At 40.5% G+C, this 15,115-nt stretch overlaps 1 protein-coding gene across 1 annotated transcript in view; it reads left to right on the top strand.

Moving 5' to 3' along the window:
- The first annotated feature begins 1,788 nt into the window (after positions 1 to 1,788).
- Positions 1,789 to 15,115, top strand: part of SEC23A (SEC23 homolog A, COPII coat complex component) — a 30,525-nt gene continuing 17,198 nt past the window's right edge. The window contains exons 1-9 of the mRNA XM_058808002.1: positions 1,789 to 1,857; positions 5,309 to 5,542; positions 7,300 to 7,357; positions 7,614 to 7,700; positions 8,853 to 9,089; positions 9,189 to 9,268; positions 10,164 to 10,308; positions 10,652 to 10,810; positions 13,762 to 13,877. Of these exons, the coding sequence (XP_058663985.1) occupies positions 5,322 to 5,542; positions 7,300 to 7,357; positions 7,614 to 7,700; positions 8,853 to 9,089; positions 9,189 to 9,268; positions 10,164 to 10,308; positions 10,652 to 10,810; positions 13,762 to 13,877 (1,103 nt within the window). The 5' untranslated portion in view covers positions 1,789 to 1,857; positions 5,309 to 5,321. The remainder of the gene's footprint in view (positions 1,858 to 5,308; positions 5,543 to 7,299; positions 7,358 to 7,613; positions 7,701 to 8,852; positions 9,090 to 9,188; positions 9,269 to 10,163; positions 10,309 to 10,651; positions 10,811 to 13,761; positions 13,878 to 15,115) is intronic.

The following is a 15,115-nucleotide window of genomic DNA, read 5'->3' as shown; positions in this document are numbered from 1 at the left end:
TCAGTGGAGAAAGAGGAAAGTGAAACTGGAAATATATATATTTTTCCTCAACTGCTTAGGCATAAAGGAAGAGTACTTTTCCAAAGAAAGAGTGACCTGCATTAGTGGATATGCCTCATTGGCTGAAAAACCAAACCAAACCAAAGTAACAAATAAGTTCTGCATTATGAAAAATTAAAATGCTTTCAAGTCTACATTCTAGATATGAATATAGGGAGCTAACAAAATGCTTTCTTATAATGAGTAAATGAGTTTATATCTATTTTCTACTTCTTTTCTTTCTCCTTGATTTTCTCTGTGGTTCACACTGTCATAACAGCTGCATGACTTTTCTTCAAGTTTAGAGCATTGAATTATTATGTAATGAAATTTGTGCTGATGATTAATTAAAATATGGAATATATTTTATTTGTAGTGAACTTTCAGAGTAGTATACTTTGCTGTTTTCCCTTCTTGCCTTTTGAGTGTCTTTAAATGTCAGCTGCCTCTTTTTCTCTTATTTATAGACTTCAGGTCTTGCCTATTTTGTAGGTAATTTTCTGAAAATGTTTCACAAGGTACTGGAATGCTTTTGAAATTACAACACTGAGCCACTTTCTGTGCATCTGTTTGAAGTTCCTAGCGTTGTGGGGTTTGGGGGTTGGTCTATTTTTTTCTTTTTTTCTTTTGAGTTCAGAGTGAGAATGGTACATGTCATTGGTAAGCTCTTGCTTAATACTCCCACAAATGGCAGTGTTATTTGTGGATGAGAAAATTTAAAATCCCTCCCGTAAATTCTGCTGTTGCTTAACTGTTCATGTTTTTAGTCTGAAGAGGACTGGTAAACCAGACTGGAGATGGTAATGGCAAAGCAATTCTATCATAATCACATTTGACATATAAGAAAAGAGGATAAGGTTGTTTTGGTAATTTGTATTTGCTTGGTGGTCACAGAATGTTTTCCGAGTTGCAATGAGGGAGGGAGGATCTGGTAGTCAGTCAGCAGAACGTTATTCCGTCCTTCCCATGTCTGGATTAATAGCACTAAGACATCTCAGGAAAGACAGAGCTTACTGTTCTGGCCTTTCATTACAGGCTTGTTAAAAACAATTCCTGAAACTGAAGAGTCCCTGTAACTTGAGTTTGGGGATAAAAAATTGACCACACTAACAAGATAAAGGATTGTTTCTGGCTAAAACCCTCAGGAATATAATTTCAATATATTTTTTTCCCCCAGGCACTCAGAAGAAACATGTAAACAATATTCCAGATTAAAAAGTTGCCATAAGTACACACGGTGGAGGATGGGAACAGGCAAGGTGAGCTCAAGGACTGCCGGAAGCCCGGCTGTTTCGATCCCGAGGAATGCCGTGCCGGACAGAGCAGCAGCGGCCACAGCAGCGCAGCCACCGCCGGGGCCGCAGGCAGCCCCGGTACCGCGGGCACGGGCGCAGCACCGGGGAGCCGAGCGCTGCCGGCGGGGAGAGACGGCGAAACTGCCCCCGGTGGTCGGGGTGCCTTTTTTCCTGAATGGATTTGGGACCGAGGTGCAGGCGGCCGACCTTCCGAAGAAAGACGAACAGAGTAGCGAACACACACACGCGAGCAGGAGCTGTCGAGGCGGCGAAGCCACCGTCAGAGCTACGGGACGGCGCAGGCCAGCCCCGCTGGATGGCCGGGGAGGCCGGGGAGGCCGGCGGGCTGCCCCGGGGGCGGGGGAGCGGCGGAGCTCAGCCCGCCCCCGCTCTCTGCCCCTTGACGTGGCGCGGACTCTCCCATCAGCCATGTTGATGCGTCGGCAGCGCCGGGGCGGCTGCGAGCGGGCGGGCGGCGAGAGCGAGCACAGCGGGAGCGGCGGTGGCGGCGGCCGGGACGCGGGTGAGCGGGCAGGGCAGCGCTGAGGGGGCAGCCGAGGGCGCGGGGAGCCCGAGCCGGCGGAGCTGCGGTGCCTTGGGGGGGAGAGGCGGCAGTCCCGCGCTGGGAGGCACGGGGGGCACCCCGGGCCGCGGGGCCCCGCACGGCTGCCGGACCTGGAGCGAGCTGGTGGGAGCGCTCCGCGTCCCCTCCGTGGCCGTGGGGGATCTCCGGGTGCCCGAAGCTGCTCTGGGGCCCCCGGCGGCCGGAGGGTCCGGGGCTACCGCCGGCCTCTGCTCAGCCCTGCCCGCGGCCTCCGGTGCGGCGGGGAGCGCCTGCCGGGCCGGGGCTGGGCGAGCGGCCGCCAGCAGCGCCCAGCTCGGCCGGGGTGCCGGCGCTCGGTGGGCCGGCGGGGCACGGCCTCTCCACGGCCGGGGGTAAAGGGCGGCACTCCGGCAGCGCCTGCGGTGCCCCTGTCCCGGAGCTCCGCTGTACAAACGCCGCTGTGCCGCTGACGGGGATGCCTTCCAGTGTAGGTAAAACTAAAAGAAATACAGGCCCTGCTGCGTTTGATTATGTGTTGGTTTTTCAATTTAGGTGGGTTATCACATACCGTGGTTGTGTAAAAAGAAGAGTTTTCAGTGAGAGGTCTGTGAGAGCAGATTTGGAGGATGACTGTGTTTGAGTGGTGAAAATGTCAGCAATTTGCTTTAGACAGCTATTTAAACCATTTTGCTCGTGTATTTAAGTTCCTTCTTGGAACTGAAATAGATTTGTATTTGGTATGTAATTTGGGCATAAAAAATTAATTAAGGGTTTATTATTAATCTCTTTTACCAGGTTGTTAGTGCCTAATAAACTGAGAGAATAGGTCTGTTGTAAGACAAATGTGCAGGAGCTGTACTCACTTAGTGGTCGTTAAATACATGGTACTGTGACGGATTTCTGTCTATCTATGCAGCACTTCCCTTTGCTTTATGTATTTCTATCTATGCTGGACCTCTTACAGCGCTGTAAAGAAAAATGTTTTGATTTTGTATATGTATGCAGGGATTAGGGGTTATTATTTTGGGGTTATTCTGTTTTGGGACATATTTATCTTTGCTATGTAAACATTTAAAGATGCTGATATTCAACCAGTGACTCTCAATGCAATTCAAGTGTGGCTTCTTTTGCGACACACAGTTGAGATTCTCATGGTGTAGGGTTGTGAGGTACATTCAGCCCTAGCAGTGGGAGGAAGGAAACAAACCAGAAAGGGCTTCTGTTTTTTTCTGGATATCCTAATCTGCAGCAAAGGTAAAGCAGTGACATCCCAAAGTGGGAACTGTTGCTGTTCAGCTGCTCTGAAAGTCCCTTCTCTGAGGTGAGCAGTGTGTATTTTGTGGCATTTAGGTATCCAAAATTTGGTGTGTAGCCTGTAGGCCAGGAGAGTTTCTTGTTCTTGTATAATGCAATACATCTCCACACCTATCTCAGAAAATGTGTCTGCATAGCTGTAGCAATGGTACTGAATGTAACTTGTCAGACCAAGAGTTCCATATTTGATGAATGATGAAATAGGTATTGGCTCTTGAAAAGGAAGAAAAGGATAGAAGAAAAGGTGGAGGAGAACTTGATTATTAGCCACTTTTGCCTTCTGAATAGGAAATCCATACTTAATAGAAAATGATAGTATTTAACACTAAATCCAACAAGTCGTTTATATATCTATGTGCATGTGATTAGTCATTGCACGGTGGTGTTTGTACATTGCCCTTTAAGGAGCAATAACTGGGTGGTAAAAGTAATATCCATGTACAGCCATTTCAAACAGAGCTAGAGCAAAATGTGAAGAAATGCTTTGAAGTCCAGGAGAGAAAGTGTGACATGTTGCAGTGCTTGGAGCTGGATTTTGTGAGTCTATAGTTGCTGCCAGTGAATGGCTGAAATAGCCTTAAGTTGCAATTTTCTCTGTCTTCTCAGGAAATAATTTTTAAATTGAGAGGTTATTTGTGGTTAGAGTGGAGATAGTTGTGTTGTGCAGATTCTTGCATTAATATCCAATTTTTCAACTTTTTTTACAAACATGGATGGATTTTGATTTATTAGGAGAGACATTTCTTAAAATCTATATCCTCTTCAAATGCCAGGCTGTTCTTTCCTCTCTTAGCTGAGTTAATTTCTGTCTGATTTTTCTGTAGTAATTACAACTTCCAGATATTCTCTCTTTTGCTCAGTTTTGTCCCCCTGCTTTGCAGAAATTTGAATAAAAGCAATGGGGGAAATGCTTTTATGCACAAAGTCCCTCGTGCTTCCTGTGTTGTAATTGCCATTAGGAGCAGATTTGCTCCTAATATCAAGATGTGTCCATTAAAATATTGGCAGTTGATTATTTCTTAAGGATATTAACTGTGAAATGCAGCACTTCCCTTTGCTTTATGTATTTTGTAATTCTGTTTTCTTAAAAGTTACAATTAGAATAAAAGTGTAAAGTTAGACTATTATTTAAAATAACTTGAAAAGATTTTAGCTGTTATAGAAGCTAAAGGTGCAATGCTATTATAATTTTGATAGATAGAAATAGGTTTTGATAAATTGAGAGTTTCTGTGAGTCTCCTTTATGTATGTAAGGTCAGAATAAGAATGCCAGTGTGCTTGGGAGAATTCCTGATTTAAATTCTAATTCAGGAGGGTTTCAGCATTTATAATAGCTCTTCATTAACTTGTTACAGTATAAATTGAGACTTAGGAGTATTTCTATTTCCTTTTAGGTGGTTCATGTAAGCTTTTACTGTAAATCCTTAATTATTAAGGAGTGTGAGTTTAGATATCCTAGTTCCTGGGAAAGCCTGTGCTATATGTTTTATAAAGGTACTGTGTAGCATGCAGCAGATATTCTGGAACAGTGTGTGTATAGCTGAGGAGTTTGGGATTGGAGGGAGGGAGGCAGGGAGTGATCCTTGCTGACTTTACCAGATGTTCAGAGGTACCTGTTGAGCTTTCCAGATGTGTCTGTGCTCCCCAGTTCTCCAGCTTCTGAGTAATCAGAGCAGAACATTTTGAAAGCCTTAAGTCAATGGCCAAAACGGTAAATTTGAATTCAAAGAATTGTTGAAAAGTGCTTCTTGGTACATAATATATTGGAATATGGCACTTGTATTTCTTACAAAGTTACTTCCTGGCATTGCTATAGGAATGTACTCTTGTGGAATGTCATGTTGTTATCCCTTTATGTTTGCATGTAGGCTGCATCATGAGATACCAAAAATATGGTTAGAAACTCTTAAAAAGTTTTATACTGCAGTATTTTCTTTCCCCTTAGAATTCTGCACGTTGCTTTTAGGATTTAGGAAGCTCTACTTTGTTTTATTGACTGTAACTCAGTTACAGTATTTGAATGTGTGATTGTTACTACCTGCATTCAGCATTTAGTAGTTAAAAGTCTTTGCATCTCAACATTCTGTTGACAGTTATCTTTTTCTTTTCGTGTTAGAGAGAAGTTGACCATGACAACCTTCCTGGAATTTATCCAGCAGAATGAGGACAGAGATGGAGTTAGATTCAGCTGGAATGTTTGGCCTTCAAGCCGTCTGGAAGCTACAAGGATGGTGGTCCCTGTGGCTGCCCTCTTCACGCCCCTGAAGGAGCGGCCAGACTTGCCTCCCATTCAGTATGAGCCGGTGCTGTGCAGCAGGACCACGTGCCGAGCTGTTCTCAATCCCTTATGGTAAACTTAAAGCATATTGTTGTTCCAGTTCTTTGCTTTAGAATCTTGGGAACAGTGCTAGCTGAACTGTGTGCAAGATCTGGTGCATGGAAGTTCAAGTACTCCTCACATCATTGTACAGTGCAGACTTTCTGCATATAGATTTGCATATGTAACATATTTACTGAAAGCATAGCTTTCATTTAATGAGTCATTTCAATGTACTTAGTATTGATTAGGTATGTTATTTTTCTGCAACTATACATCTTGGGATTTAGTATACTTTTGCATCTTGCCTCTGGAAAATGACTTGGGTAAAATGTTACAATACTGTATCTTTTGAACTGTTGGATCCTGGTATAGTTTAATTTCCAAGTGAAATAAACTATGTTTATTACTGACATTAGTTCATCTGTGGACCAAAGCAGGTTATCCGTTTTAGTTAACGTCAGAAGTAGGCATGAAAAAGGGGAGAAAGCTGTTTAAGCTGCAGGGTGATATTGGCATGAGCTCAAATGATTGTGGACCAGTCATGGGTAAGGTTGGGTTGCAAGCAGAGGAGGTGTTTCATATGTCATTCCTGTCATAGAAGTATGGAAAAGAAGCAGAATGATTTCTAGGTTGGAGTTTGATAGGCAAGGGCCCTGATTGATAGAGGTTAGACATGATGTCAGAGAACCTGTAGAATAAATTTAATGTTATGAATGACTTGTCCCTGCTTGGGAGAAAAGACAGCTTCAAAGCAGATGTAAAATTGTGATTCAATATTAAATGGCCTCAGTGGCTGGTTATGCTGGGAGTCAGACTTAGTTGAAGTTAACTTTTCAGAAGCATTATCTTTTATTGAGGGCTGGAAGAAAAACAATGAAAAGACAAAGTTATAGAGTCAGATGCCAATATTACAGTGAATTGTGTACATTTTTCCTGTGTTGTATGTGCTAGTAATGACTGGATTTCTTTTCCCCTGAAAGGGTGATTAGAGGCTCAGTGTCAGGAGACTTTAGAAGCCTGTGTGGCACTTTGGGCTAGGTAATTTGCAGCCTCTATAAAGACAATTAGATAGCAATAGATCTGTGTTTTGTGTAGAGCATGCTGGGACTTACCTGAAGATTCAATGATATTTTAAAAATGTTTTTGCTCTTGTAGGCAGGAGAAGATGTAATAGCAAAAAGTGTACATTGAGAACTACTAAGGTGATTTTCCCTTAAGATGTGATTAGGACTTTAAAACATCTATCTGTGGTGTGAAGATAGAATTTGCATTTTTTTTATCTTTCTGAATACTAATAAAAATGTAGACAAAAGAAGTAGACTCATCATTTGAAAGCAACGTTGTTTTTGTTTCAGAGATAGCTGTCATGTTGGAACCTGCTTTTTTTAGGGCATAATGTATATTCAGGCTAGTCCCACACTCTGACAGCTATTAGATAGAGGCAGAAAAAGATGAAAAATTCAAAGGTCGGGAGAGTTTAAAAGATGTGTGAAAACCATGGACAAAGGCTCTAATATAGGTGCTGAGTCTGTATTTTTAAATTTCTTATTTGCATTTTTTCCTGAAGACCATTCTTTTTCCCTAAACACAATACTTTGCCTGATACATCTGTGTAAGGCTCCACTTAAGTTTCTGTTTGTAATGTGGGTATTTAGGAGAAAGTATATTTGAAAGAACCTTTTTAGAAGTCAATGTGTTTTTCAAGTTTTAAAGACATGTATTCTAGGGACAGTGGAGGAAAATGAGTTGTTCATGCTATATAAACTTTCCCTGTTGTATTTTTATAGCCAAGTGGATTATCGAGCGAAACTCTGGGCTTGCAACTTTTGTTACCAGAGAAACCAGGTAAGAAAAATAAAAAATGCAATATATAGAAAATTTTTTTATGAGGTGAAATGAAAACTTGGATTTTTCAAATTACAGTTGCAAACTGAAATTGACAGCAAGAGCAGGAGTGTGCAATTTTATCTTCAGACATTGCATTGAGATTTTTTCCATAATAGCAATAGTGAATATCTGTTGAAAAATGTTTGTTTTTTTTTTTCCTTTGTAGAAATTACAACCTTTTATTTACATTTAATTTCTGTGTTTTTATTTGCAGTTTCCTCCTACTTACGCTGGCATATCTGAAATGAATCAGCCAGCTGAACTTTTGCCTCAATTCTCCAGCATTGAATATGTAGTACAGGTAAAACCATTAAATAGAATACTGAACATCCAGCACCTTGCAATATACAAAAAGAATAAATTTCCATTTTGCTTCTTCACTCTATTTTAGTGACTGTGAGTATTTATGTGCTTATTGAACCTGATGCCATCAGTTGGAAAATACTTTATAAGAGCACTAGGATGGCTTATAAGATTGGTTTCAAAAGAAAAAGAGAGTTCTTCTCTAAAGTTGATACTTCTATTAGGTCTGTTTCTTTACAATGAATTTAATTTGTGTCAGGAGGCTGCTTACCTCTGTTGCTTGCTGAAGTAATTTCAATTCAGATTTTACTGTTCATTACCTCATTAACCATTTGAATTTAAGTTTGTATTTGAATGATGAGTAGTTAATTCTAGTGCTGTCTGGTTTAGAGACAACAGCTAATACATACTCAATTCAGGTGTTTGAATTTTAATATTCATCCTTTTTCAGGATAGAGGTTACTTGAATAGAAATAAAAAATGGGCCTAAACCTCTAAATTGCAAACATTTGTGATTTCAAATTTTCAACCTCTAAATTAATTTTTGAGGATTAAAATTTGTAAGACCTCAGTGAGGCAAATCATAATCTGAATCCTCACTGAAGTGTGACAAATTTTAATGAAAGGAAGGGTGAATACTGAACAGAATCTGTAGTTTTTGCTGACTACTGTAATGCAAAGTAAATTGAATGTTTGCTCATACTACAGCAAAATTATTTTAGATAGAATAAAAAGTACTGATGATCTCTAGAGTAAAATCAGGTGGTGAAATGCCACGGACTGTCATCAGGCTAGAATCTTTTATAGTTGTGAATAGTTTTATGACTGTTATGTTTACTTGGAGCAGTAAAAGGTCATTGTATTTTAAAAGATGTATACAATTGGCTCATGCTTCAAAATTACTTGATATCCTGAAATGATTTTTTCTTTTCTTCTGTTGTAAGCATTTCCTTTTTGTACAGAATTCACTTTCATGGGGGTTTTGTTCTGGATCCTGATTACCAATTGAGAGTTAAGTTAGATGAAACATTGACATTACTAGTATGACTAAAATTACAACATTTGTAAGATTTGCCTTACTTGTTCATTTTTGATCCTTTAAATATTGCAAGACTTGTTTTTCATATGGTTCTAATTTTGTTTCTCAAAGCGTGGTCCTCAGATGCCATTGATATTTCTTTACGTTGTGGATACGTGCATGGAAGATGAAGACTTGCAAGCTCTGAAGGAATCCATGCAAATGTCCCTGAGTCTCCTGCCACCAACAGCATTAGTAGGTCTCATTACCTTTGGCCGAATGGTGCAAGTTCATGAGCTTGGCTGTGAAGGAATTTCCAAAAGTTATGTCTTCAGAGGAACAAAGGACCTCTCTGCAAAACAGCTTCAGGTAATGAACAGAAGCAAGCAAAAAGAAATCATTAACGTGCTAATGGTGAAATAGTCCACAAACAAATTTTGTAATAAAATCTTATTTATTTGGTGACAGGAAATGCTGGGGCTTACAAAAGTAGCTGTTGCACAAGTCGGTCGGGGTCCTCAGGTGCAGCAGCCACCACCTTCTAACAGGTAATCTACTTTAAACATCTTAAAACACATACCTTGACCCCACTAACGTACTGGAAAACGTAGGTTTTACGATCAATAAAACAATAAACTGACAGCCAAACTTCTTGGTCAGGCACAAATTTACTAGTAGACTGTTCTTTCCTACAGTTTGTACTGGGAAGTATTGACTCAATGGGTAATAGTAATATTATCTGGGTGATTTTTGGAAGTGCTCTGAGAGGCACGTTATAGATACATAAATAATAATAATGATTCTTCTGTTGACTGGTGTGCTGGCAAGTGTTAATAGATGCTTTAGTGCCCCTTATGCAGATAGCCAGTTGTGCCTTCCTTTTTTCTCCGTCTTCTATTCTTTTTCCCTCCCATTTGGTCTCTCATTTGGAAATTGCTGGCTGGTGTTTGATTTTCCTGTGTATTTCACTGTGGCAGAAGAACTTTATGAAATTATTGAAAGACAGTTTTGCTGTCTCTGCCCTCTAAAAATTAGCTGCGTATGTAAACTGCTTGCAGCAGCATGAAAGAGATCTTACTGTGTTAATTTTTCTCCTGATCTTTGATTGTTGCTGAAGCAGGGGAAACATGTTTCTTTTTGGAATTCATTGGTCATCATCTGTTCTGTTCTTTTGACTAGTTAAGGTTCTTCTGGATAATGGTGGTATCTGTAAGTCTGCAAGTTTCAGTTTTGCAAGCTCTTTGCTCAGCTTCTTAAACTGAGTGTGTATGTAGTAATTCCAAACTACTTTATTTTGATGAAGCAGAGACACTGGTCTGAATTCAGACCAGAATCTAGAATTAGACATCACAAATATATGTCTAATATATTGCTAGTGAGCAATTGATAAAATTTTTATTAAATAAACTTAAATCTAAACTACTTCCATGTATTTGTTTCCAGATTTTTGCAACCAGTGCAGAAGATTGACATGAATCTTACTGATCTTTTGGGTGAGCTGCAGCGGGATCCTTGGCCTGTTCCACAAGGAAAGCGGCCCCTGCGTTCCTCTGGAGTGGCCCTGTCTATAGCTGTTGGGCTCCTGGAGGTAAAAGCTTTAGCTGCAGCTAGGCTAAACTACAGCTAGATAATTTTCTTGCAGAAAAGCTTCCACAATCAATATGTAAAAGCATTTCTAATTGATGTGTATGAGTTTTGTAGGATGATTCTGGTGAATCTCATCCTTTGCATGCTTATAATTTCATAGACATTTATATATTTTTAATAGGGCAAAAATGAGACTTTGAATTACTGGCAGATTAAACTTCTGGGAGTCAAAAAATGCTGTTATTGTTACAATCCTATCAGTGTGATAAATATCCACATATCTAATTCTTTTGTTCAGTTTGTAGCAAAACCCAAAGGTTTTCTTTGTCTTTTATTTCCTGCAGTGCACTTTCCCTAATACTGGTGCACGCATAATGATGTTCATTGGAGGACCAGCGACGCAGGGACCTGGCATGGTTGTAGGGGATGAATTGAAGTTACCTATAAGATCATGGCATGACATCGAGAAAGACAATGCAAAATATGTTAAAAAGGGTACTAAGGTAAGAGATGGTCATGGGATCTCATACCTACTCCTATAAAGTAAACATTTAAGAGATTAAGTTTAAGAGATTAATTCAGAGCGTCCCTTGGGAAGCTGCCCTTAAAAATAAAGGAGTTCAGGAAGGGTGGGCTTACTTCAAGGCAGGGATCTTGAGGGCGCAGGAACAAACCATTCCTGTATCCCGAAAGATCAGTCAACGGGGCAAACGTCCAGCCTGGCTGGGAAAGGAGATCTTGGAGGAGCTTAGGAATAAAAAGAGGACATATCAGAGTTGGAAAAAGGGTCAGGTCTCCAAGGAAGTATTCAAGAGGGCTGCTAGAGTATGAAGGAAAAAAATTAGGGAGGCCAAAGCTCAGTTTGAACTCAGGATAGCGACTGTTGTTAAGGATAATAAAAAATGTTTTTATAAATATATTAATAGTAGGAAGAAAGGTAGGACCAGCCTTTGTTCCTTACTGGACAAAGGTGGGAAGTTAGTATTTGCAGACGAGAAGGCAGAAGTGTTCAATGCCTATTTTGCCTCGGTTTTTAATGGGAAGATGACTTGCCCTCAAGACTCCCGTCCGTCTAGGCTGGTGGTTGGTTTTAGGGAACAGAATGGCCCCCACATTATCCAAGAGGAGGCTGTAATAGAACTATTGAAATCCTTGGATATTCATAAATCTATGGGACCAGATGGGATCCACCCTAGGGTAATGAGAGAGCTGGCAAATGAGATTGCAAAGCCACTCTCTATCATTTACCAACAGTCATGGATCACTGGTGAGGTTCCGGATGACTGGAAGCTGGCCAATGTGATACCCATTCACAAAAAGGGTGCAAAGGAAGATCCTGGCAATTATAGACCAGTCAGCCTGACCTCTATACCTGGCAAAATAATGGAACAGTTTATATTACGTGCCATCATGCAAAATTTGCAGGACGGCCAGGGTATCAGACCCAGCCAGCACGGATTTAGGAGGGGTAGGTCATGTTTGACTAACCTGATCACCTTTTATGATCAGGTAACCCGGCTATTGGATGCAGGGAAGGCTGTAGATGTTGTTTTTCTGGATTTCAGCAAGGCCTTCGACACTGTTTCCCATAGCATACTCCTGGACAAACTCGCTGGCCGTGGTCTGGATAGGAATACCCTTTGCTGGGTTCAGAACTGGCTGGATGGCCGGGCCCAGAGAGTGGTGGTGAATGGTGTCACATCCAGCTGGCGACCAGTCACCAGTGGTGTCCCTCAGGGGTCTGTGTTGGGGCCAGTTTTGTTCAACATTTTTATTGATGATATGGATGAGGGCTTAGAGTCTTTTATTAGTAAATTCGCTGATGACACTAAATTGGGAAAGAGTGTAGATCTGCTTGAGGGGTGTAGGGCTCTCCAGAGAGATTTGGAAAGGTTAGATGCATGGGCAGAATCAAACGGGATGAAGTTCAATAAGTCCAAGTGCCGAGTCCTGCACTTCGGCCACAATAACCCCCTGCACCGATATAAGCTGGGGAAGGAATGGCTGGATAGTGCCCAGGTGGAAAGGGACCTGGGGGTGCTGGTTGACAGTCGATTGAATATGAGCCAGCAGTGTGCCCAGGTAGCCAAGAGGGCCAATGCCATCCTGGCCAGTATCAGAAATGGAGTGGCCAGCAGGAACAGAGAGGTCATTCTTCCCCTGTACTCGGCACTGGTGAGGCCTCACTTGGAGTATTGTATCCAGTTCTGGGCCCCTCACTTTAGGAGGGACATCGAGTTACTTGAGCGTGTCCAGAGGAGAGCAACGAGACTAATAAGGGGCTTGGAACACAAGCCATACGAAGAGCGACTGAGGGAGCTGGGGTTGTTCAGCCTGGAGAAAAGGAGACTCAGGGGCGACCTCATTGCTCTCTACAACTTCCTGAAGGGTGGCTGTGGTGAGCTGGGGGTCGGTCTCTTTCTCCGGGCGATAACAGATAGAACAAGAGGACACAGTCTCAAGTTGCGTCAAGCGAGATGTAAGTTAGAATTAAGAAGCAAATATTTCACAGTAAGAGTGGTCAGATACTGGAATCATTTACCCAGTGAGGTGGTGGAGTCATCATCCCTTGAAGAATTCAAAAAAAGACTGGATGTGGCACTTGCTGCCATGATCTAGTGAACAGTTAGAACATCGACTGGACTTGATGATCTTATAGGTCTCTTGCAGTCTTGAACTTCTGTGATTCTGTGTGATTTAAATTGGTGGGCACTGCAAAATGCTATTAGTAATAGCAAATGTGTAAAGAGGTGGGAATTGTGTGGTTTTGTTCACCGGGCTCTGAATAGTGGTATGTCTCAAGAATTTCTTCAGAAATGTCAGGATATTGAGTTAGGACTTGTTTAGCTCACATTAAAGTTCTTTGGAGTGTTTCTCTGGTTTAATTCAGAAATTTATGTGACCAAATGGTGTATTTAGTGTTGTAAGGCTGGTGCTTCTAAGACAGGTGCTCAAAACTGTCTCTTGGTTACCTATAAGAGTTGGGGAAAGATTAGGCTGTAGAGTTTAGTCATATCTAAGTTAATTTAAAATGTACATTTGGGTTGGTGAACTGCATCCAAAACTTGAAGTCATCTTGACTGATTATAATGGGAGCTTAAAAAATTAGCTCAGTTGCAGGCATCTCTCATTGTAGACACTTGAGATTAGAATAGTAAATTCAGTTCTGTGCTGGATCTAGCACTAAACACAATGTTTAAAGGAAGATGATCAAATTTTCTAGTTTAAATAGCAACCATTGTTCTCTTTAGTGGTAGTCAAGCTCTCAGCTGATCAGGAAAAAAACCCCAAGTGTTGAAAATTCCAGTCTTATTAACTTTAGGCAAGATATGCTTTTATGTGAATAGAATCTGATAATGTTTTAGAAAAATTTTGGGACTTTAGGATTTAATGTGAAGATGAGGAGAGTTCACATTGTAAATTGCTATGAACTGCATTTTCATCTTGTATTTAGCATTTTGAAGCCCTGGCTAATCGAGCTGCAACAAATGGTCATGTTATTGACATCTATGCATGTGCATTGGATCAGACTGGTCTGCTGGAGATGAAGTGTTGTCCCAACTACACTGGGTATGTGTCTGTTTGTTTTTTTTGGTAGGATATAAAGATGCAGTTTAAAATTGTTGAACAGGAAGCGCTTGCAAACAATTCTGCTATTTAAAAAAGTGTAAACAGACAAACTCTGTTGGCTACATTTGTACTGGAATTTTAGAATATCTTGGCCTCTGGCAGATTTTTCGCCACAATTTTTGGTTTAATCAGAAGCAGGTTTGCTGTTTTCTTTTAATGTGATATTTTTGAGGCTTGAATAATATGGATATCTTTTAAACAAACATTTTATCAGATACACGTGTTTAAAACATATCTGTGTTTCTGTTTTTCTGTGTGTATCTGTGTAAGTGGAAGGTTCCAGTAAAGATAAGGACATGTCCTTATTTTTCCTATTCTTCGGGGTGGTATAAAACCTTCTATTATTCTTTCTGTCTTACTTATGCCATTCTTTTATATATTTTATATATATAATCTATATATGTATTGTATATATAGGTTCAGCTAGTGGTTTAGATGGCTGTCAGGTACAGCTCCTGAGTTTCAGGCCAGCTTGGCCATGCTAATCACTCCTTCTCTTTGGAGCTGTGTGTATAGCCTTAGCTTGGGAGCTTTCACTGTTCAGGATATTTATGTTTAAATTTGATTTTATCTGCATATTTGACTCCTGTTCCTTTTCTGCATCAAACAAACTGGAGTTGTGTTTTTGTTTATACTGTTTTGCTCTTTCTGTCTGCTCTTCTGACTCACCCTATTTCTGTAGCCTTAATGTATAGTTTGTTTATTTCTCCTACAACTCTTCTATTTTGGTTTTGGCAACATCCCACATACAGGGAGGAATTTCTGATTCTATGTATGTCTGTTTTCCTCTATTTTTTAGTATCCACCTGGAAACTTCTTTTCAGTGTAATATTTGACCTATTGACATATTTTACTAAAATGTTTTAATTAACAGTTTTTGATGACTAAAAATATCTCTCATTAATATTTTCTAGTGGCAGGGTATATTTCATGACAAGTGGTAACTGTTGCAGTTACATCCACAGAATGTGGCTAAACATAAAAATAAATCATGCTTCTTGAGCATAGTTTTAACCCTGAAGTAATGAATGAACTACACAAAATGCTATAGTATGGAATAATAACTATCAGAAGTAAAGACTTTGTATGTCAGGATCTTGAGGCATCCTTAGTTTTGAAAGTCCACCACAGTGTTTTTCCAGTGAAAGATTTTGTTACATAATATAATGACTTTAAGA

Source organism: Ammospiza caudacuta, chromosome 6 (genome assembly GCF_027887145.1).
Source record: "Ammospiza caudacuta isolate bAmmCau1 chromosome 6, bAmmCau1.pri, whole genome shotgun sequence".
In the NCBI taxonomy this organism is placed as follows: domain Eukaryota; kingdom Metazoa; phylum Chordata; class Aves; order Passeriformes; family Passerellidae; genus Ammospiza; species Ammospiza caudacuta.
Note: the sequence above shows the minus strand (reverse complement) of the source record. Positions and strands in the feature narration are given on the sequence as shown.